We start from the raw sequence: 24,581 nt of genomic DNA, 5'->3' as shown, positions 1-24,581 counted from the left end.
TCAACTTCACTCTATAATTCAATAACATCTATATTTGGCACTGGTAGTACCACAGAAGTGGAGGAACAGTGTAGTGTGTGTAGAGGAGACTTAAAAATATCCAACCATGTGATAGTAGATTGTTAAGATAGATAAGGTGGTAGGAAGTGCTTAATTTTCTCCACCATCTCAAATATGTGCTGTCATTCCAAAAATGTGCATACAAGGTTCTCATACACAAAAACAAAATGAAAGAGCAACACACACGTGGGTTCACTTTTTCTTGCTTATACCATTTAATCCATGATATCCAAAACTGAACGAGGGGAGGCGGGGTAACACAACCTCTACATGAGAATGTACAATTTTCCTGTTAATTTGGGATAAATATGAACTCCACAAATTATCTACACGCAAGTATCCTGTAAAGTACTTTTCATATTCTGAGGACAGGTCCAACTCCAAGCAATTGACCCAGAAAGTCTCTGTGTCCGCGGATGGTAACGCTCGTGAACTCGGAGAAGGCAACTGATTACATAAGAGTGTGCACAAAGATTCAACAGGTACGACAGGATGCCATGGCTGAAATGGTAGTAAGCTGTTGTTGCTGCTGCTGGTTGTTGCTGTTGGTTGTTGCTGCTGCCGTCGCTAGTTCGGAGGAGCGGCTTACTTCAGCTTCTTCTTGGGGCGCAGGTCGTTAGAGTGGCCGCACTTCTTCTTGCGGCAGTTGGTGGCACGGGGATGGAGGCGAGCATAGCACCTAGGGAGGGGCAGGGAAGAGGGTGGCAGGAAGAGAGAGAATAGTTTACCGATAGGTAATTCAGACAGGCAAGTGACACAAGAAAAGGCTACTGTAAAAGTGGTTTCTTTCGCGGTGGTTTTATTTTCGTGCTTTCGCGCTTTGAGGTTGAACCGCGAATCTTAATATCACGCGAAAATGTTTTGAAAAGTCGCGCGAAATCAACCATACAAGGAAATGTTTTGAACTCGCCGCTTGTTACAACGCTATTGCGCACATGCACACACGAAGATTCCGCGCATTGAGTGTATTGATGGTCAACACACACACAGTGATACCGCGCAATGTATGTACAAGCATGTTATAAAGTACATGTACTCGAGAGACGGGATTTCAGGAAAGCCTGCATTTAATTTTAATTTCTATTTAATAAATAAAAGAATAATTGGATTATAGTTTGGGTTTTCATGTGCAAAATAAAACAGTTTTTGCTGACTGTGAATTCACAGATTTTTCCGACCGCGAATTTAAACACACGTGAAAAAGTCAGCACCGATGGAAACCGCGCAAGTATATGTACGCGAAAGAAACCATTTTTCCAGTAAGCTTTGAAACTAACATCAAAAATTTCTTTCACTACAAAATGATCAGGATGCAGCTGACATGCCATGGTGAAGTGATCTTCATGGGCAAACTTTCTATATGACCAAGTCCTAAATATTCAAATCTTTTCTGAAGTATGCATTCATTTGCAAATATCTTCCCCTGTGCACTGATTTCTTAATTCACACTAAATACTTTATTTCCCCCTATCAATATCAGTGGAATCTCTGGATGGAGGTACTGCAAATGATGTGATGTTTACTGTAAAAGTACAAATTATTGCGGTGTGGAAAATTTTTGTGCATTTTGCACGACCAGAAGCTGGCGTGAAAATAAAAGCACGCGAATATTCTTCCACGTCATATGCTCCATTACGTAATGACCCAATTCTGCGGAATAAAAAAACGCCATAATGATCTTGCCCAGCCTTGCGCGAAATCTTACTAACATGAAAATGTCCACTTTTACAGTACTCCCTCTGCATGCAATATCTTTAATGTCCATATCTAACTTTATGAGAAGAGAGACCAGATAGTAAAAGTTCATCAACCATTCATACCACTCTCATCCATATTTCTAAGCACGTGTCTAGAGCCAGAGGGGAAGTGGGTGTGTCATGGGGAGACAGCTCACACTTCACTACTGCAGTGATTAACCCTTTGTGTGCAGCATGTGAAAATTATGCCCCCATGCCACACAGATGATTTTCTCGTCGGTCACTCATTGGAGGCAAAGTTTGTTGCTTCCGGCCACCCACCTAAGTGTATTGGATGGCAGTCTGATGAATCCGACTTTTGTTGGTCGACCATCAGGTCAGTGTCAGAAATGCCGGGCGTGATCAGGGGGGTGTTTCATCAAGTTAGTCAGCGCTGACAAGTTGTCGGTCTCTGACAATAACCATAGTAACAGTCAGTGACCAGAGCATCTCAGCCAATCAAAACCGAGGATTTTGCTGAAATTGTCAGAGACCGACAACTTGTCAGCGCTGACTAAATTGATGAAACACCCCCCAGATGAGGCAAGATCGTCTGGTGAGAATCACGTGCAACATGTCTGACGCTGACCCGATAGTCGACCAACACGGGTCAGATTCATCAGACTGCCATCCAATATACTTCGATGGGTGGACGGACGCATCAAAGTTTGCTTCTGATGAGTGAATTTTAGAAGCAATCTCTGTGGAATGGAGGTATTAGCAAAGAAAACCCCCATCGCCTTGTGTGCACTGTCCAAAGTCCCAGGCACAGAAAGGGGCAGCAGAATGAAGAAGAAAGAAAGAAACTCACTTCCGGCAGATCTGCTTGTCACAGTTGTACTTCTGGGCCAGAATACGCAGGGAGGGCTCGATCACACCACCGCGGAGACGAAGCACCAGGTGGAGTGTGGACTCTGCAATGCGAAGTGACCGATAACACTCACCAACAATGCTCAATATGATCAGGCAGACAATGAATGATTATTGCAAAAATAAATGTTTCATGAAAATTATTTCAACAATTACGGAGAGACGGTAAAACCTGATATTCGCAAAAAGACTAAATTGTAAACTTTACATTGTTCAACCTGATATGATGTATACATTCGGCAACTACGACAAAGATAACAACAAAGATAATGAGGACAAATGATATTGGCCAAAAATATTCAAATTCACGCGTGTCTTTAGAATGTGATACGGACAGAAGTATGAACTCATAAAATTTACATTATTTAAAACAGAACTATATGACATCCTACTATCGGAATACAAGGGAGAAGATAAAGTTTGGAAAGCAAAGTCATTCTTAATACTGAAAGTACAACTGTATCAGTCATCCAACACAAGGTGGGTGTACCATGAACACTATGTATTGACTTCAAGGCAAACTGAGCATGAGAATTTGCAAGTCCCTATATCAAATATTCTTGACTTCTACTGAAATTTGGGAATCACTGCAGAAATCTAATTTTGGTATCATATTGATTTTCTTGGCTAACAGTCTGGACGCCCAGGAAAGTATTCTGTGAAAGTGGAAATTTTCGCGGTGTTGAAATTTTCACGCATTTCGCGTAACGAGAAGCTAGCGCGAAAATAAAAGCTCACGAATATTTTTGCGTGCCATATGTTCCAGTACTTGATGTCTTGATTCCGCAGATTTACAAACACGCAAAAGTCTTCTCACATGGCCAAGCGCGAAAAATTAATCGCGCGAAAATATCCACTTTTACAGTAGTCCAAGCACATCAGGACATTTTCACTTTGAACTGACTACCTATGACTCTCCAAAGTCAATCCGCTACAAATTCTAGGGAGAGGTACTCAAGATCTGTGTAAATTCCAAGCACTGGACAAAGATCATAGGTTGCAATGACCACCTTTGAGTGAACATATCTCTTGATGTCAACGTGCATTCATAATCCAAATAGTTTGTCCTCCAGAAGTAAAATGACTGCTGTACAATAGTACCAAATGGTGCTATACAGGGGTTCCAGATTGTATACAATGCCCTACAGTACAACAATTTATGTCCCCTCTGTATCAGTATAAGTTGCTTAGGCTGAATTTTGCCTGACTTCAACTAAACAATTCTCTAACCAAACTGTGCTCTGTCAAAAAAACAGTGCGTTATACAGACTTCATATTAAAAAACTTATTCCAAGCCAGAATCTCAGCATATGCATGTAGTGCACTCCAGCTATAACAAACACCGTTCACTCCAGGCCTTTTATTGTGTATTTGTTCAGTTTGTGTAAGTAAATCTTAATATAATGAAAGAAAACTGCCGGTCTCAAAGACTTTGTTATAACGGGAGTCTACTGTATTTCCTACTCGAGATAGATTCAACTCTGTAGCTGTCAGAGCAGAGTTTGTCTCCCTCACCTTTCTGGATGTTGTAGTCGGACAATGTGCGGCCATCTTCAAGCTGCTTTCCGGCAAAGATCAAACGTTGCTGATCAGGAGGAATACCTGGAGGACAAAGAAAGAAGGAGAAAAACAAACCATGACCCTGTACAACAGACCATTTGTCTAATTTATTACATTTGTGTAATTTATTAAAATTTTTAGAGGTTTGTCTTCCTACAGCCTTGTAACCAAGTATTTCATTCAACTGCTCCCTCACATTAAGTTCCTTAAACAAGAATTCAGTTTGTTGTTGCTACACATGTACTGTAGGTAGGACAAGCTCCCCCCCCCCCCCCAAGCTTTGTGATTGTTAGGGCAAGTTTTGTGAACAAAACATGCATAGAATTTGAGTACACTACCAAAATGGTCTACTCATACACTATATTCTTCAGTGTGTGTGTGAGTGAGTGTACATGTGAGGGAGACACAATTCAAGCATAAAAAGGTGTTTGATTTGATCGGGAGTGACAAATGTCAAATGGTAAACAAGCTCAAAATGTTTCTAATTATGATCATGACTCGACTCATTTCACAACAAAAACAAAAAATTGCCTCAACTGTAAATACACTAAAAATTGTTCAGGTGTCGTGGCCAAGTGGATACGAACACTTGTTTCTGAATGACATTAGTGTGGTATGGTTTGTGGGTTTGAGCCCACGCAAGCCCGACATATTTGCCCTTCATCAATGTACTTTGTCCACATTGCTGCTCTCCACCCACAAGTATGGGTATGGTGGTTGATCAGCACCCATTTCATAAAACTTGTCATCAGTGACAAGTTGTCACAGATGTGACAAGCTACTGAAATCCTTGCATCTGATTGGCTGAGAGCAAATTTGTCATAGAAATGTGGCAGTTGTCACTGATGACAAGTTTTATGAAACGGGCCCCTGGTTGACCATTCACCTTGCATTGTAAATGCACTCATAATAACAGGACTTCCCACATAGGTAGTATGTCTTCAATTACTTAACAAGCAAGGTTTCTTGAGGTTAGAGGTTACCTTCCTTATCCTGAATCTTGGCTTTCACGTTCTCGATGGTGTCGGAGGGCTCCACCTCGAGGGTGATGGTCTTCCCCGTTAATGTCTTCACAAAGATCTGCATGACTGGCTTGGTAGCTGGGTGGGAGGTCAAAGGTTACAGAGAAAACTTGTTGTGAAGATGCTACAGTGCACTCCCATTTTAACGAATACAGTTATACCGAAATTCCGGTTACAACAAAGTAAAATTCAGGCTGAAACATTACTTGCTCTATGTGTTTTTTTTTTTATTGTTAATTGTCAGGTTGTAACAAAATTTTGATATAATGACAGAAAACTGCCGGTCCCGACCGAGGACTTCGTTACAACCAGAGTCCACTGTGCAACATTGTGAACTGCCTTTCGTCGAGGTAGAGGTCTTCGTCACTGAAGGGCAATTTATCAATCAGTTGCAATAAACACAACAATGCAAGAATTCTTTAATTTGGACAATATGACAGATTCCTCTCTTAGATATTTTCTTTCTACCCCACATTTAGTCACATCACTGGGGTGAGGAAGTTTTTGAACTTCATTTTTCACAAAGTGAGATGAAAAATCAGGATATGAAATTAAACAGCACAGCACGAGTACCTGTATAGAAGAGACTTTTCATCCTATTTCATGGTGTATCTTCAACCACTACCTCCCCTTTGAATATAATATAGAAAATAGATGCTTGTACAATGCAGGCTTGCTCAGTACATCTCCATTACCCACTTTCTTTCTCTACCCCCCCCCCAACCAACTGACACTTCGCAAGCTTGATGAGCATAACACTGAATATGTGACCCGCTACAACAAAAAGGTCCTAAAGTCGCGCACGGTCGAAGCCGTGAAAATCGAGTTTGAAGTCAGAGCATTAAAATTGGTCAAAACTTACGATTTTCTGATTTTGATATATTGTTGGAGTCTAACGTGTCTTCTATCATCTGTCGAAATTTTGAAGCAAAATGATCAAAGGAAAGACCAAATAATAGCGTTTTTCTGAGCCATGTTTTTTGGCGTTTCAACGAAGCAGAAACTGGTTCGAAAATTTGGATTGAGCGCCACAGATAGGTTCCGCCCCTAACAACGACCAGAGTGATCTCATTGGTCAGTTTGCTGCTTGCTGCTAACCGAAGCGTGAAGCTCGCACACTGCCCAGTCGACTGGTGCGTGCGGGCGGGGTGCGCTATGCTCAGCCGCTTCTCACATCCTGGTCACTGATTGGTTGGTGAGGAGACCGCCGACGCTGATGTGCTTGAATGAACTCTTCGGGGTTGCTAGGGCTTACCTTCTATTGTCTAGAGGTGAAAACTAACTTGCGTGTCCGTTGATCGCGATTGCGTCGAAAGGAAGACTTTTATGGCGCTTTTCTCGAAACAGTGATTTTCCAGACGTCTCGACGTGCTCTCTTTTAAACATCGATATCTCCGCAGCCGATTATTTTTATAAAATGTGTTATATATCAATCTAAGGCAGAAAGATTAGGGGATTATATCGTGCAATTTTCAAATAATCGACCTCGCCCGACTTTAGGATCATTTTGTTGTAGCGGGTCACATATCATCATGTAAATGTAGGATTACTACCTTACAATACTATTTGTTACCCCCCTTTGTTCACAGAATACAGGAAATATCCAGAGTCCGGTCCCATATTCCACAAGGCTAACAGATGAATGGAATATCGCACCAGACCGTAGATATTTTCTGTATTTCGCGAGAACCTTTTTTCAGGCATGTTTGTCTCCATATCTGGTATGGCTTGACCAAAACCATTTTCCCTGCAGGAACCCCAATTGGACCTCAAAATCCATTCATTGAAATTTGAATATTTGTTGTTTTCTTTGCTATCATTAATGCTTGACATATTTTACTCTTTATTTACAAAAGTTTTTAACTAGTCTGGAATTTTTCTTTTAAATTACAAGCTGATATCACACACATGCACACACACACACACACACACACACACACACACACACACACACTTAAATACGTCTGTTGGGAGGAACAGGGATGGTTATTCAAATATTTTTTGAAGCATTTAATGATGCTTTTCGGGGCCGACTGCCGCGCTTTGTTTTTGTACCATTATAACCATACATTAGACACAAAATATTTGGGAGCTTGCAACTCAATTTCTTTTTGAAGAGAAATCATTGAAAAACCATGTCTTCAAAATGACTGTATTGAATTAATATCTCTGTCCTTTCTCAATGAGTTTATTGCCAAAAAGGAAAACTACAAATTGAATCAAACATCTGGTAAAAAAAAAAAAAAATAATTAAAAAAGGTACACATGATTCTGCATCCATAAGCAATCAACCTACTCCAGCCTAAGACCCCATTTACAGTGCGGGGCTGGGCCGAGCCGCGGCCGAGCCCAGCCTCAATTGCGAGGCCGGGCCCCGCAATTTTGTCCGTTTACACTGCCGGGCTCGGCCGCGCTTTTGATTCAAACCTTTCAATATTTTGTCGTAGTGGCGCTCTGCTTGTAAACAAATGCAATTTGGTATTGTCTGGTTTTCAGACCCTTTGCCAAATGAATTCCGTGAATTGCCGAAGGAAAGAATCCTTTGCAGGACAAAACCACCTTAAACTATACTAGTTTTGGACGTTGAGGGGGTAAATATTCTGAATAGCAAAATATACATGCAGAGGGTTTGGAAGCCAGACTAAAATTGGCCGCGCAATTGGCCGCGCATTTGGCCCAGTTTGCGTTTACACCAAGGAAAGGCCGGGCTCGGCCGCGGCCGAGACCACCTCCAGAGCGAGGCCAAATGCGAGGCCAATTTTGGCCTCGCATTTGGCCTTTTGCGCGTTTACACTGAAGCGGGGCTGGGCACGGCCGCGGCCGAGCCGCGGCCGAGCCTCGCACTGTAAACGGGGTCAGAAAGGCAAGTGCAAGTAATGTAACAGATTACTTGTAAATACCTGCAATTGTTTTCCCTCGTACATAGACTAGTTAGCCATACCTGCGCATGCGCTAGTTCAGGGGTTTGAACAAGATTGACGGTCGTTTTACCCAATAAAGGACACAAAATGGTGTGTAGGAGGAATAAATCATGAAACTGGTAAGCCTGACTCATTTCTTGACCATATATAGAATATAAAACCAATTTTTGTGATCTCTAATAATGGAAAAAGGGAAATCATCTTGTTGCCGTACCATGGTACATCAAGAAAGACCATACTCAGCAGAGCGAATGGAAGCTATCTGTTATGAGCACGAGGGCCGGAAGTGACCATATTAAACAAACCATACAGTATAACACACAACAGGCATGACCATGGCGACAGGAGGGCACCGAACAAAAGGCAGATTTAAATCATTTAATATTTATCGGTCAAATTTGACCCCTCTAACGTTATAATACTTATAAAGTAACTGTGGCAATATATGCGTCCGTGCGCCCGTTTGCGGCAGATACAACACACTCGGTAATATACCACTACACACAGCATTGCACTGTACATGCACACTACACATATACTAGCACACACTACCAATCAACAAAAATCAACCGATAAAATGGGCACAATCTCCGACAAAAGTGAGATTTTCTCACCTAAATGACAACATATCGCATCCAAGATTTCATTTTCGGTACTTCTTAACATATCAGTTAAGAAACAAGGGTCTAAGAAACTGGATTTTTTGTTGTTTTCCAGATGTTCATGGATTTTGAAAACATATCCTCATGTAAAATAGAACTTTCGCGAGCCGATGTTGGCCGCCATTTATTTTGGAAAGTGGATGTTACCATCGCAAAAAATGAAAAAACACAAGAAAGACATCAACAACACCGCCAGAATTGCGATCCCTGTTTGTAGCCAGTGCATATGCGCCCGCTATTTTCACGTGCTTTCGCAATGTTCACGAGACATGTGAAGGCGTTCAGCTGAAGATCGCGGAGCACGCGCATATTGCATAGGGATTACTACGGCGCATATTGGCGAAAATTGTGCCAGGTTTTGCCCTGGTAAATCAGGAAAAATGCGTTTGTCATTGGTCAAATCTTTTATGATAACAATAGCGTTTATAAATAATCTTGTCTACGATATATGAAATTGTTGAAAATAATTTGCCTGATTTGTTTACAATGCGGAAAAACCCTTAAACTGCCGCAAACGGGATATCTTACTCTAGTCTGACATGGTTAAAAGCGGAACGCGTAACACAACCTCCTACTTCAGTCTGCTGTAAGAAGGGATTCCGTGAAGCCAGACGTAGTATCTGTGAGCATATCCCCATCCACAAGTTACAGACTATGCAGACTGACCTTTTGGTCAAGTCCATAAGACTTCATTGCATTGTTCATGGCTACATAGGGACTTACCCCCCCCCCCCCCCCTTTACACACACACACACACACACACACAGGGCGGCAGTGGGCATGATGCACAGAGCGTTTAATGATCAGGATCATCACGATCACGAGGATGATCACGATGATGAGGCTTCTTTCTTCTGTCTCTCAGGGAACCATCAATGTCAAAAAAGAACTAGAGATTGTAATTTGTCATCACTGACAAATTAAGGTGATCCGATTTCTTTTAATCAATGATTCGAGTCCTGATAGTGCAAAGTCTCAGTTACAACATATGAAAATCTGAGAGAAATTCATCGAAGCATAAGTAAGATAGTGCTCGATAAAGAGAGTCATGTCAATTTTCACATCCAAAAAATTCCCTGCCATAGAGATAATACGTCATAGCGAAGATAGAAAAAGAAGTACATATGACCTTTGACCCCACTTTGAACAGACAAGATGGCATCTGAGCAAAAAGTGGTTATTTTATGAAATGATCCCTGTAACATGGTCTTTACGTGTGCAAAATATGGGAAAGATAAGACATGTATTCACCAAGATACAGGATGAAACATCTATGACCTTTGACCCTAATTTACATACCCAAGATGGCGTCTGATCAAGTAGTTGTTATTTTATGAAATAATGTTTGTGACATGAACTAAACATGTGCAAAATATGGTGGTGATAGGGTATGTTTTTCTTGAGTTATTGCACATAAAGTTGTAAAAAGAAAGAAATATTACAATACATCGAAGATAAGCTTTAATTTCAACCAAGTTTTTTCACGTGATCCCGACAACGTATGAAAAAACGAAGGGAACACATACGATAGGCCTACGTCTCAGCTACAACATATTAAAATCTTAGAGAAATTTACCGAAGCATAAGTGAGCTAGTGCTCGATAAAGATAGTCATGTCAATTTTCATTTCCATAAAAATTGCACTCCCATAGAGATTACACGTAAACTGGTCAAATTTGACAAGGTTACCTTCAATCCATTTTTTCGAGGTGATGTCGTCATCTAATCAAAATTGTGTAATTACATTCATGAAAGAACATTTCATAAGCTACAACATATTGAAATTTAGGTGAAAATTGGCAAAGGATAAGTGAGATACGCTCGAGTAAACTTGAAATTTGATGACGTCATTTTGAAAATTTACTTTTTTAACTTTATCAAGAAATTTGATATCTTTTAATCACTTTGTCAGCATAGCCAGCCCATGAAATGACATGTACAACTCATCAGCTTTCAGAATATGTCAAGAAAATGGGGGGTCACCGTCCATCCTGACGAGTAAAATCCGATTTAAAATTGGCGGTTTTTTGGCATAGTTGCACTGTGTATCCCCATTGACGCACGCGCGGAATTTTGAATTTGACGGGCTCGTATGACGTCATATTGAATCGGATCGACTTGAAACTTGGTAGAAATATTCCTTGACATTTCGGACATCCGATCCGTGTGAAAAATTGAAAATTTCGATTTCATATTAGCTGTGCGTGCGAATATGTGCGCGCGCGTACGCGTCCGTCCAATTTTTTCAATTTTTCAAAAAATGCTCCAAATGGTCTGAAACGTGTGCAAAAAAAATTTGAGCTCGATTTGAGCATACAAATATTTCAACGCGCGCGTACGCGCGCGTTTTGAAATAAAAATGAATTTTAAGAATGTGTAGAAATCGCTTGACTTGAAATATATGTGACATAAATTTCATTGAAATATTCCATTCCATTAATGAGATATGCATGAAAATGTGTTTTCATATAATGACGTCATAGTGACGTCACGGTCGACTGATCACTGTCGTCTTTGCGACATGATACATATATGGTATAAGTTTGACATTGAGAGGCAATGCACTTTCTGAGCTAACTTCTGCACAACTTTTGAGGAGAAATAAAGAAAGAAACAAAGAAAGAAGAAAGATTCAGTACAGATACAGAAGGTGATCCGAGAGGATACTCGGATCACCTAATTAAAGAATCAGTACAGATACAGAAGGTGATCCGAGAGGATACTCGGATCACCTAAATATGACCTTTGACCCCACTTTGCACAGACAAGATGGCATCTGAGCAAAAAGTAGTTATTTTATGAAATGATCCATGTAACATGGTCTTTGCGTGTGCAAAATATGGGAAAGATAGGACAGGTATTCACCAAGATACAAGATGAAACATTTATGACCTTTGACCCTAATTTACATACCCAAAATGTTGTCCGATCTAGTAGTTGTTATTTTATGAAATAATTTACGTGACATGAACTAAACATGTGCAAAACATGGGGGTGAACGGGCGTGTTTTTCTTGAGTTATTGCAAAGAAAGTTGCAGAAAAAAAGAAATATCTCAATACATAGAAGATAAGCTTTAATTTCAACCAAGTTTTTTATCGTGTTCCCGACATTGTATGAAAAAATCATGGGCAACTTAACGATAGCGCAAAGTCTCAGCTACAACATATTAAAATCTGGGAGAAATTCACTTAGGGGTAAGTGAGCTAGTGCTCGATAAAGACAATCATGTCAATTTTCACATTTAAAAAAATTCCCTCCCATAGAGATAACACGTCATGACGAAGGTACAAAAAGAAGTACATATGACCTTTGACCTCAATTTGCACAGACAAGATGGCATCTGAGTAAAAAGTAGTTATTTTATGAAATGATCCGTGTAACATGGTCTTTGCGTGTGCAAAATATGGGAAAGATAGGACATGTATTCACTAAGATACAGGATGAAACACTTATGACCTTTGACCCTAATTTACATACCCAAGATGGTGTCCGGTCAAGAAGTTGTTATTTTATGAAATATTTTACGTGACATGAACTACACATGTGCAAAACATGGAAGTGATAGAGGCCGTTTTTCTTGAGTTATTGCAAAGAAAGTTGCAGAAAGAAAGAAATATCTCAATACATTGAAGATAAGCCTGAATTTCAACCAAAATTTTTGACGTGATCCCGACATCGTATGAAAAAACTAAGGGCACAGTTACGGTAGCGCAAAGCCTCAGCTACAACATATTAAAATCTGGGCGAAATTTACCGAAGGGTAAGTGAGCTAGTGCTCGATAAAGACCGTCAGGTCAGTTTTCATTTCCAGAAAAACTGCACTCCCATAGAGATAACACGTAAACTGGTCAAATTTGACAAGATTAATTTCAATCCATTTTTACGAGGTAATACCGTTATCCAATCAAAATGTTGTTATTTTATGTTTGAAAGAAAATTAAATAAGCTACAACATACTTAAATCTGAGTGAAAATTGACAAAGGACTAGTGAGATACGCTTGAATGAACTTGAAATTTGATGACGTCATTTTGAAAATTTACTTTTTTTACTTTATTAAGGAATTTGATATCTTTTAATCATTTTGTCAGCATTGCCACCCCATGAAATGACATGTACAACTCATCAGCTTTCACAATATGTAAAGAAAATGGGGGGTCACCGTCCATCCTGACGAGTAAAATCGGATTTAAAATTGACGGTTTTTTGGCATAGTTGCACTGTATATCGCCATTGACGCGCGCGCGGAATTTCAACTTTGACGGGCCCGTATGACGTCATATTGAGTCGGATTGACTTGAAACTTGGTAGAAATTTTCCTTGACATTTCAGACATCCGATTCATGTGAAAAAACGGGAAATTTCTATTGCATATGAGCTGTGCGTGCGTATATGCGCGCGCGCGTACGTGTCCGTCCGATTTTTTCAATTTTTCAAAAAATGCTCCAAATGGTCTGAAACGTGTGCAAAAAAAATTTGAGCTCGATTTGAGCATACACATATTTCAACGCGCGCGTACGCGCGCGTTTTGAGATAAAAATGAATTTTGAGAATATGAGTAGAATTCGCATGACTTGAAATATATGTGACGTAAATTTCATTGAAATATTCCATTCCATTAATGAGATATGCATGAAAATGTGTTTTCATATAATGACGTCATAGTGACGTCACGGTCGACTGATCACTATGATTTTACTTGCGCTGTCTTCTTTGCGACATGATACATATATGGTATAAGTTTGACATTGAGAGGCAATGCACTTTCTGAGCTAACCTCTGCACAACTTTTGTCCAGAAATAAACAATCAGTACAGATACAGAAGGTGATCCGAAGGATATTCGGATCACCTAAAAAGAAGTAGAACTAGTCTACACCACTCTGGTTGTACCAGTGTAGCTAGCTACTGACTAGTCACTTCAGAATCTAGTAGTAGGCCCATAACTATGCCCTTAAAACCTAAAAGGTGCGATGTGGATGATACGAGAGTGGAGTGTGTATGGGCATGAACATGCTCTGTTCACTACATGCATGCATTGTGCTATAGGCATGATAGGTATGGCATGCATGCCAAGTTTCTGTGCACGACACGAGACATTTCACGCGTACTAATCTAACCACTAGAAAATGAGTATTTGCGCAAATTCTGCAAATGATTTCTCATGAAAAACCCATGATCTGAAAGAGGTACAACATACAGAATTACCATGTGCATATTTAAAATCACAAACATTATGTCTGTACAAATGCGAAAGGTTTATTCGTGGCAAATTCTCAACTCGTGTCTCTTACTTTTGCACCACACCAAGGGAAAAGACTGATCGGGGAATATCTACAAATCAACGCAGATGGCAGTAGACACATCGCAAATGATCGCAAACTGCGCAACCACACAGACTGGTCGCAATCATATTTCGTATAGAAAGTGTGAGGTTGCTTGTATAAAAGCAGACAGGTGCCACACGACATAGCGTACTAGTGTAGTAGGTAGTAGTTCATTATATATATGTATACATATATATATATATTTTTTTTTTTTTTTGCTCAATATACCTACTGAGTACACTTTATTTTATAAAAACTTCTTCGCTATCAACGGACTTAAGTTCACAGGGAAAAAATAATATTTCACACATATTATTCATATTGTACACTGTATTACATATCGGAGCAAAGTTATGAGCACGAGTTGCAAATGTGGGAATAATACAAGATTCAGGTAGCAGGTGATTACTAGTATTTTGTTAAGTCTCATGAATATTCATTATGCATTATTGGTGCTGCATCTTTTTATCATAAATGGTTTTACTACTCTTTGTTGGTGTGTCATACGATAAAGTAAAAGTTTCTTTATCTAATATAAACCGTTTGTTGTTATACATCAGGGGTACCGAATTTTCATAGGTATCTAATTATTTGAAGAGTTTGTTTGCAAAAACCGATAAGTCCATATTTGAAGATTTTGAAGTACGGTCTCTGTCATAAAGTACAAAATAATACCTTTTAAATGATATATTGGTCACTACATATAAAAGTACATTTATGAAGTTATGGTCAAAAGAAGCAAAAATTTTCTTATCATTCTCTTTATTTTTCTTGACCTTTAATCGCAAATATCTCCGTTTGGCAAATATGGACTTATCGGTTTTTACAAACAAACTCTTCATTTCCTCCGTGAATAGGTGAGTTTTGATTTTGACAACGCATTTTTATAAGTTTTTCTTTCTCATAAATGGTCATTTTAAATAGTTTTCACCTAATTTAGTACAGATCTAATTAATCTAAACAGTTCATGTCTTCTTTTCCCCATAAATGAAAGATGTAAAGATGACAATATGGTAATTTATTCTGCAACGAAATTCCTCCAAGAGTTCATCACAGGAAACAATGAGACTATACGCGTATTACTGGTAAAACGCAGAGCGGCTACGGTAAAACGGAAATAGTGCATGATTATCTTGATGAGAGTACATTTTGTACGATATGTACTACCACTTTTTACAATATTTCTTTGCACCTTGAAAAGTTGAGGATCAGATACTATACAACTACATCAATACATTATCTCTTTAATACTTTTTTTTTGTCTGTCTAGATCTCTCTCTCCCTCCCTCTCTCTCTCTCCCTCTCTCTCTCTCTCTCTCTCTCTCACCCCATGTCGCACATTATATAGATGATGATTGGCGGGGGAGGGAACATACCGAATGTTCCAACCGAAGGGTTTGAAATGCTCTTGAGGGAGGTTAATAAAGTCCCGAGACGAAGTCGAGGGACTTATAGCCTCCCGAAATAGCATTTCAAACCCTGAGGGTGGAACGTTTGGTACATGTTCCCGACAACAAAAGTCATCATCTGTTATATTATATGGGTTAGTCAAATCTGCTTTTTCACATTGTTTGGAATAGGCAAATTTATCCTATCGATCGTCTGCGTGAAAAATATGATCGTTCAATCGTTTGGTATCGTTTGTCATTTGCCACGTTAATTTGTTAATTTGCTTTGACTGATCTGTTAACTGTTGTGTTGTTTTTTGTTGTTTCTGTAACACTTTACTCACGGCCTCTCTGAAAAACAGCCTCACCTGGCTGATCGAGGGCATTTTATCCCGTGATTAAATAAAATAAAACAAACAAACAAACAAACGTGAAAATGTTTTCCCATGGGAGAATATTACAAAAATGTTCTACCCATGCCCGTGGGCGAACATAACCAATGTGCCTCCATCACGTGACGGTGTGTTTAGCCAATCTGTAACCGGTATTAAATTTGACTAACCCATCTAATATTGCATATTGTTTACCTCACTTTGATAACTTCACTATACATTACAATGGATTGTTACAAGTACTACTAGTACATAGTGAGTATAAGATTTCACTATTGTTGTATACTCTGCTCAATTCAAATTGTTTATTTGTCTTGTTTATACCATTCTCTGTAACAAAGAAAGTGAAATATGTGTTATGTTTTTGTGAAAGCGGAAATAAATTTCAATTAAACTGAATATATCATACGATGTAAGCCCTATATTCTAATCATAATATGCCCCTTGAGATTCTACTTATACCTCTGACCTTCGTTTTGTATTTACTATTTTGCAGAAAAAACAAAAACCCCGCTTTAGTGCTTCAAAATAATATGAAGAGTTTGTTTGCAAAAACCGATAAGTCCATTTTTGAAGATTTTTAAGTACGGTCTCTGTCATAAAGTGCAAAATAATACCTTTTAAATGATATATTGGTCACTACACATAAAGGTACATTTTTGAAGTTATGGTCAAAAGAAGCTAAATTTTTCTTATTATTCTCTTTGTTTTTCTTGACCTTTAATCGCAAATATCTCCATTTGACAAATATGGACTTATCGGTTATTGCAAACAAACTCTTCATATAGTCCTAAAATGTGAGTCAGGGATAGGAACAACCAGTGTTAAAAAAGTTAATCAATAATAATCATCGTTAAGTATTGTTAAATATACAAAATGTGAACAATAGTTATAATGTTTCTAGACTAAGCCGTCTACAGTTATGGACTAGTGAGAGAAATAGTGATAATATCTCCTTATATTTTCGGCTTTATTGCAAAATGTTTATAAAGTATGGTAATAGGATGTTTTGTGATACAACTGATCTACACTATTATGCATCAAATTTGATAACTCGAACATTTTTTTTTTTCTAAATCACTGCTCCCAATCGGTAAACAGTACCTTTAATGTCATTGTGTTCTTTCTTTGTACTACAATATTGTGTCTTTTGATCATGTGTGATTTTTTTTTCCTGATCAACTGTGCGTGTTTGTATGTATTGCTATTTTTTGTCACTATATAATTCCCGGATATAATCCTGGTACACAACGGCTCAATAGTGTCCTGTGCTTAACATTCATCTCGTAGTCGAGATTGAACTAGTGTCCTCTGTATACATGTACTTTAAAACAAGTACCATCTATATAATTTTGATGCTGCCTACAACTTGAACATGATATCAGCTATAAAAGGCTTCAGTTATTATAATGCAAGAAAATTTGCCTATAAATGATTTTACGTGATATTTTTCGATGATCCATCTAATTACAAGCTCTGCTTTTCAGGAGATTATTCTTTTCCGTCGCTGTATTTTTTTGGTCACCATTGTAAAGTATGCATTTTCTCTATTCATATTTTTCTATATTTGGTATTAAACTTTATCATTTGTATTTCTGACAAATTGCAATATGATTTATCCATGTATACTTTGCATTTGTATTACTTTTTGCTGTTGGATGGAAATAAAGCACAACAGATATGCATGTTCATGTTAATGTATACGCTCGTATGTGTTTGACTAATGTGTGTATGTGTGTTTGTTTGGTTGGTTGGTTTTATTTCTGCATTTTTTCATCATTTCAATACAAAATAACATCGTTAATAATATTTTCCAACTTTTCCAAGCAAATAACATCATTGATAATATTTTCAACATAACGGACAACATGATATACAATTCTTTGTTTTTGTTTGTTTGTTTATTTATTAGTTAATTTATAATATTCAGCTATACTAAGCTGGTCTTCCATTAGGTCCAGTTGGATGTTAGTGCCGGCCAGTAGATAAGTTCCGCCGGAACGAATCGGCGGAATTTGGCCGGTATATCAGATCCCCCGGATCCAATCGGCGGGATTTTTGCCTCACCGCCGATACTATCCCCCACCGCCGATTCGATCCGGGTCTCTACCGTACAATGTAGGCCTATACAAAGTGGTAATGGGGAAACACCCCTTCAGTAAAATGTACTCTTCCAGTCTCCCTCCATTGTATAACCAATGAACTTCTCCAAATCTCTCTAACCAGCCAATCGAACAAAGTTGCCAATTTGAGACCCGGACTGTACAAAGCGATTCTTTTCTCTCTCTCTCTCTCTCTCTCTCTCTCTCTCTCTCTCTCCCTAATCTCATGGTGGCCATGATACAGTATAGTAAGGGTACTAGATCTCGCGCAGGGACTTAATGGTCGCGCATAGCGAAACTGCGTACTAGTACATTGTATATCAAGCGATATTACGCGTAGGACTAAGCGCAAAATTTGCCGATACGCCCATGGAACCGGTAAACATGAGAAGGAAACAGGTAAGAAATTTTGATTTCGAACAAATTTTTCACTAAATTTCCAATTTTTTCGAACAAATTTTTCACTAATTTCCAATTTTTTACCTTGTAATTTACCTACCTTATAGCTTAAAATCTGTTTTAAGGATGTTGTAACCTAGAGACGTGTCGTCTCGCTTGTCTCGTCGTTCGTAGCCGATAGAATTCGTAATTTGTTCGATCGATCGTTTATAAAATTCTACGAAAGCCGAAGCACGTTACAGCCGCAGAGGGGCAGACACTTTCACGCATGCCTTAGGGCAGTTGCGCGACCTTTACATACCCCGAGAAATTGAACGCATAAAATTAAGTCCGACATACAAACGGCGACAGCGCACTACTCCGTCATCGTATCATCAGGAGATTCTGGGAGGTGATTTTCTGCATTTTCGTTATATTTATTGAGAAATTCAGGTACGATTGTGGAATAATTTCTATTAAAAGAGCATCACAAATTTTCGTGCGCGATATCTAGACCCCTCAACCATACATGCACGCACCGGGTACCGATATGACATTGGTCATGCCAACCTCACTGATTTGAATCGTCTTGAACAGATCGAATGAGTTACTGTAGTCAGGATGTTCGGCATGCTTCATGTTAACTACTATACCACAAGGAGCTTCATATTAAATACACGTATGAGCTCAAGTAGTCCACCTTCATTTTAACGTCTGTTTACAGTGCTCAGAATCTAATCATTTAGTACGATATAACGACCAATATAATCGCCATCACTATACATGCATTTTTTTTTAAATCAGTTGTAACAACTTCAAATGACGGGGTGAATTTTGTTTTTGTGTGTTCAGTTGTCTTTGTTCTATATTGTGTCCTTGTGTATGTGCATATGTGTGTGTGTGTGTCTGTGTGTTGGGGCGGTCTATCTCTTCTGGGGTATTAATGTCTTACACAGAGATAACTTCAAACAGGCAAAGTATTCTAAAGGGATAATATTTTAAGTTGAGATGGGCGATTGAAAATTTAACGTTTTGCAAAATAATTAGAAAGCACATATTAGGACAAGAGTATTAGTTTTAACCTGGACATTTCCGGTAACAAGCTGATCAGTGGAAGAGGGCAACCCTTTATACCACCGCACCCTTCCATGAATATATCTTTTTGTTCCCTTCTGATGGAAACAAAAAATCTAATATTTCACCAATAGGGTGCATCAGATGTCTGAATACCAAGTCTTAAAATGCAAGATATCCTTCATGTGGGGGAGGGCGATCCCCCTTCCAAACCCTCCTGTTGCCCATTTCTCTGAATACTACTTTATATTTTTCTTACTCTTTGATGGAAACAATTCAATATTTTACCAAACGTGTGCACTACCATGTTTCATCTTCAAGTCTATAAAAAAAAGAAGAAAAATCCCTCGTGTGGGAGAGGAGTATTCCTCCTCCATGTACCAATAACTACGAATGTCATATCCTCTTATTTCTATCTATTATTTATCTAATCTACATGAAATGAATGAAATAATTTAATCACTATGTTTTTAGGTGGAGCAATTATAGACTGCAACACAGAAATTTACTGTCATGTGATAAATTGCACATTATTTTGTGACACAGTTAATAGACATTTATTTTGAATATGTATGTGGTACAGATGCCAAAAAGATTTGTTTTTACTTCCTAAGTAATAATTGACAATTTCAAATGTAACTCATCTCATGGTAGACATCAGATGCGTAGGCAAAAAAAGAAAGAGGGTAGCACTAAATTTTCATCTCATGTGCTTAGACCATATGGTAAAAAATATCGCCTTCTAGTAGGCTGTCTGTTTAACAACAAAACAAATGGTGAAATGTTTCTCTCGTAACAAGGTCACACCTTCATTTCAACATTCAGATCTCATGATTTGTATACTTTACACATAAGAACTACTTTTAATAAAAAAAAGTTTTTGAATATTTTTCGGATGAAAAATCACATGTTAATCATATACTGATATGTATTTACATAATCGCGAGATAAAATTGTTATTGCCGGCAATTTTACTCACCATTTTGCATGCTAGGAAAAGTTCGAGCGGTTGTATCGGTACTTGCGTAATATGTATTTTATTATGTTCTGCATGCTTCAAAACATATATTTAGACAATCAAATTTGGTATCTGGGTTATCTGGTTGAAAGCTTATAAGAATTTCAGAAAATGGCGGTCATTTTGGACGCCATCTTGGATTACGGTACTTGTGTGAGTCAACATCTCTTAATATGTATTTCATTGAGTCCTGCATGCTTCAAAACATGATATATTTAGACACTTAAATTTTGTATTGGGTTTCCTAGTTGAAAGGTAATAAAGATATACAAGAAATGGTTGCCCTTTTTGAGCCGTCTTGGATTACGGAACATGTGTGAGTCAACATCTCTAATTGTGTATTTTATTGATTTCTTTATGTTTCAAAACATGATATATTTAGACACTTAAATTTTGTGTTGGGTTGCCTGGTTGAAAGATAATGAAGATATTCAGGAAATGGCGGCCATTTTGGACGCCATCTTGGATTACGGTACATGTGTGCGTAAACATCTCTTAATCATTTTGTATTTTATTGAGTTCTTCGTGCTTCAAAACATATATTTAGACATTTAAATTTTGTATTTGGGTTCCCTGGTTGAAAATTTAGAAGAATTTCAGGAAATGGCAGTCATTTTGGACGCCATATTGAATGGCGGAAAACGTTCAAGGAGGATTTATGAGGACTTTAAGTATGTTATTCTACACATATTTCTTGACCTATCCTGAAGAAAATCAGGCTGTAACCAGAAATGTCCTAATGACCTAATGCCCTTGGACTATAACATGAAATATTAGAGAGCATATTACGATTCTAAGAGAAATTCAAAGTGCATTATACAAAATCGTTTTGGACTGAAAAAAAAAAACAAACATGTGGAGTGGGCAGATAAGATGGGTCCATCCTTTAGTTAGAGCCTCTTTGTTTGTGCATTTTTATATCAGCAATTTGAAGCAAATTTGTATTAAATGAACTCTGAATTCCTAGAGAATTAGATGCTCTTTTAAATTGTAGGTTGCTTATTATTTGTTTGTTGATTTTTTTTTTTTAGTTGGAAACCTGAACCCCCATCTCAGTCAATAATGTACGGATCCATTAATTTCAATCTTGAATGCCTTCCCTTTTAATGATAGTGACTGCGGCGCCAAAACAGATCTTCTGTTTAAAGAAAGTAGAGTGCATGCAAAATATATATCAAAAACTCACTTAAATTTTTGATTTCTAATAATAACCTAACTTGAATATCCAAACAGTGCACCTGTGTCCAAAATCTGGTGTTCCACAAAAAAAAAAAAGTTACATTTTCTATTCGTACACATTGAGTTTCATACATACATGTATATGCATTTTTTAATGGAAAATACATATTACATGCACATGTAAAAGATGTGAAGCCAATAGTGGCAAGGGGATAGACAGAAATTAAAAGAGATAAGAAAATGAAAAAAAAAACAGCTAGTAAACTACCTGTAACATGAATTGACAGGAAACAGACAGAAATATGGCTTAATATACCCAAAATGGAAACTATATAAATAAAAAGTAAAAAGGGTAAAAGCTGTGGGCTAACAGGGGAAAAAAACCCCCATAGAATTATGAATAAAAAATAAAGAGATTGAGAGTGCGAAGGAGAAAAATATGGAGAAAAGGATACAAATGAAAATGTTATTTACCTCGAGTTATAACAGCTTTAAATCTACATGTAAAGCTCCACCCCTGTATACACAATAACAATTTGTTTGCAGACTAAGCAACTTTTTTTTTAAAGTACAGCTGTACAATCATTTTCTTATCAGAACAAAGCTCATTGAAAAAGCCTGTTTATCCACGCTGTATCCTACAAACAAAACCTGCCTCTCTCTTCCTTCCCACTTCAAGCAGTCTCTTATAAAATGTATATAACGACAGTATTATCATGCTCTTTCGTTGAACTATTCTCTGAAGTTTTATCTACATAAAAACTAATCCCATCATACTGTCTGTGCAACAGCTCCAGATGATCGACTCGTACGTATGTGTGCATGCGATTTAGTAAATACATTGTATACAGTAATTCATTTCTTCAAGCCACTGTCTTGTTCGAGCGCAATTTAAGTACGAGGCTATAATTCAGCTAAAGGGACATTATCAGAACGTAAACATATTTTTGTCATTACTATTATTTAAGAAATGAAGAAGTAGCTTGCTTACATTTTTTTTTTTTTGGGGGGGGGGGGGGGGGCTGGTATAGGCATCCACAATAAGCAGATATCATTTTGTTCTTAATAAGGCTTACTCGCACAACCCGGATAGAATCGGCGGTTGCGGAACGTTTCTGCGTACTGCCTATCGTGCGGTATATTCGTTCCGGCGGAACCAATCGACTGAATTCGGCCGGTATATCGGTTCCCCCGGATCCCGGAACGGATCGCCTGTGACACCGGGACCACTTTACCGGGTTAAACACCCTGCTCTTTGCGATGAATGAATGAAGCGGGATCTTTTACGTACATGAGTTGTGACTCTCTCACACACGGGACCCCCTTTTTATGTCCTCTCCTAATTATGTAAACATAACTTCCAAATCTATTATCAACGATGATTATCGACGTCAAATAAAAGGAAATTATTGTTCATGAAGAGTAAAATGCATCTCAGACCACATGCATTACACACATCAGAAAAAACGCACACACACACACACACACACATACATAATATTATGTGCGTATGTGTAGGGGGGTGGTCAGAGAGAGGGAGAGAGAGAGAGAGAGAGAGGAAGAGGGAGAGAGGGAGAGCGGGTCCGATTTGTCACAGAGATACCCCGTGTGTAAAATGGAAAATTAACATTAATGATGTGAATATTTAGCTTAATTTCACTTTTATTCAATTGTATTCTAAATGTATATAACTGTAGTATTTTAATGTTCCGATTTTGATGTTTATATATTTTGTTTAAATTTGTCTGAATACATACAATACAATACAATACAATACAATACAATACAATACAATACAATACAATGCCATACAATACTGCAGAGTAAAATGACTTAACTGGAAAGCAAAAAGTTGTATTATGATGAAGAAAATGATCTGCTATCTGAATTCCAAATTCTATGGAAATGTTGTTCGGAACTGGAAATTTTTCGGATTTTATGAAGCGTGCTGAACAGTCCATTGCATTTAAATGCGGGTTGATGCGAAACCAAATCCTATTTTCTCATAATATTGTGTGCCCTATATGGTGATCGGGTTTCATAACGGTTTCTGTGCCATTCTATTAGCATTAAGACTAGTGAGACAAACCACATATATCATTGGAAATTACGACAGTATTCATATCTCACCAAAAACAGAAATTCTTCTCCAGCCCTTCCAATGTCTGATTAAGGTCTATAGCTTCCACAAACAGTATAATCCCAACATTACTCGTGTAGAGTAAAGCAAAAGTCAATACAATCAGTAAATGTTACTAGGCGTTAATTGGTAAAGAGAGAACTATATTGCAGACTAAACAAAATTGCACTTAGTTTCACTTTAGCTTAAAGGGGATGGCTAGTAACTGATCAGTGGGAATCAGTGGGAATGCTGGGGATGATTGTTCAAATCCTTGTGGGATTATTTTAAGAGTACAGTATGTATCTATTGTTGTGTGAAAATTATTTGCTTCAGAATGGTCTCATATTCAAATAATGTACAGTTTAATGTTTCCAGGTTAGCATGCCTGTGCAGTGACGGGGCGATTAAACTGCACATTACTTGAATATGAGACCATTTTGAAGCAAATATTTTCACACAACAATAGATATATAATGTACTCTTAAATGAATCCCACAAGGATTGGAACAATCATCCCCAAAGGATTGGAACAATAATCCCCAAGCATTTCCACTGATTCCCACTGATCAGTTACTAGCCATCCCCTTTAATGAAAGAACACTAACTAACCTCCATTATAACGTAAGTCAGGGGAGTGATATTACTTTATTTTGTGAAATTCTATTTTCTTTTATTTAAAATCGTTTTTCTTTATATCGTTGTCCCTGCAAGACGAAACGGACAATAATTTGTAGTCTTGTCCATCAATGGCGGCACCAAATCTTTAATAT

At 38.0% G+C, this 24,581-nt stretch overlaps 1 protein-coding gene across 2 annotated transcripts in view; it reads right to left on the bottom strand.

Annotated features, from left to right (window-relative positions):
- Positions 1-251: 251 nt before the first annotated feature.
- LOC140229476 (ubiquitin-ribosomal protein eL40 fusion protein) overlaps positions 252-24,581 on the bottom strand; it is a 336,799-nt gene continuing 312,469 nt past the window's right edge. The window contains exons 1-5 of one of the 2 annotated variants that reach the window (XM_072309728.1): positions 14,126-14,144; positions 5,210-5,326; positions 4,182-4,268; positions 2,608-2,710; positions 252-739 (exon numbers count right to left, since the gene is read on the bottom strand). In XM_072309728.1, coding sequence (XP_072165829.1) covers positions 646-739; positions 2,608-2,710; positions 4,182-4,268; positions 5,210-5,312 — 387 coding nt within the window. In that variant the 5' untranslated portion in view covers positions 5,313-5,326; positions 14,126-14,144 and the 3' untranslated portion in view covers positions 252-645. Of the gene's footprint in view, positions 740-2,607; positions 2,711-4,181; positions 4,269-5,209; positions 5,327-14,125; positions 14,145-24,581 lie in introns of those variants that run through there. The other variant, XM_072309729.1, reaches the window with a different exon arrangement.

The sequence above is a fragment of the Diadema setosum genome, chromosome 6, assembly GCF_964275005.1.
Source record: "Diadema setosum chromosome 6, eeDiaSeto1, whole genome shotgun sequence".
In the NCBI taxonomy this organism is placed as follows: Eukaryota; Metazoa; Echinodermata; class Echinoidea; order Diadematoida; family Diadematidae; genus Diadema; species Diadema setosum.
The sequence above is the reverse complement of the archived record's forward strand: the minus strand, read 5'-3'. Positions and strand labels throughout refer to the sequence as shown.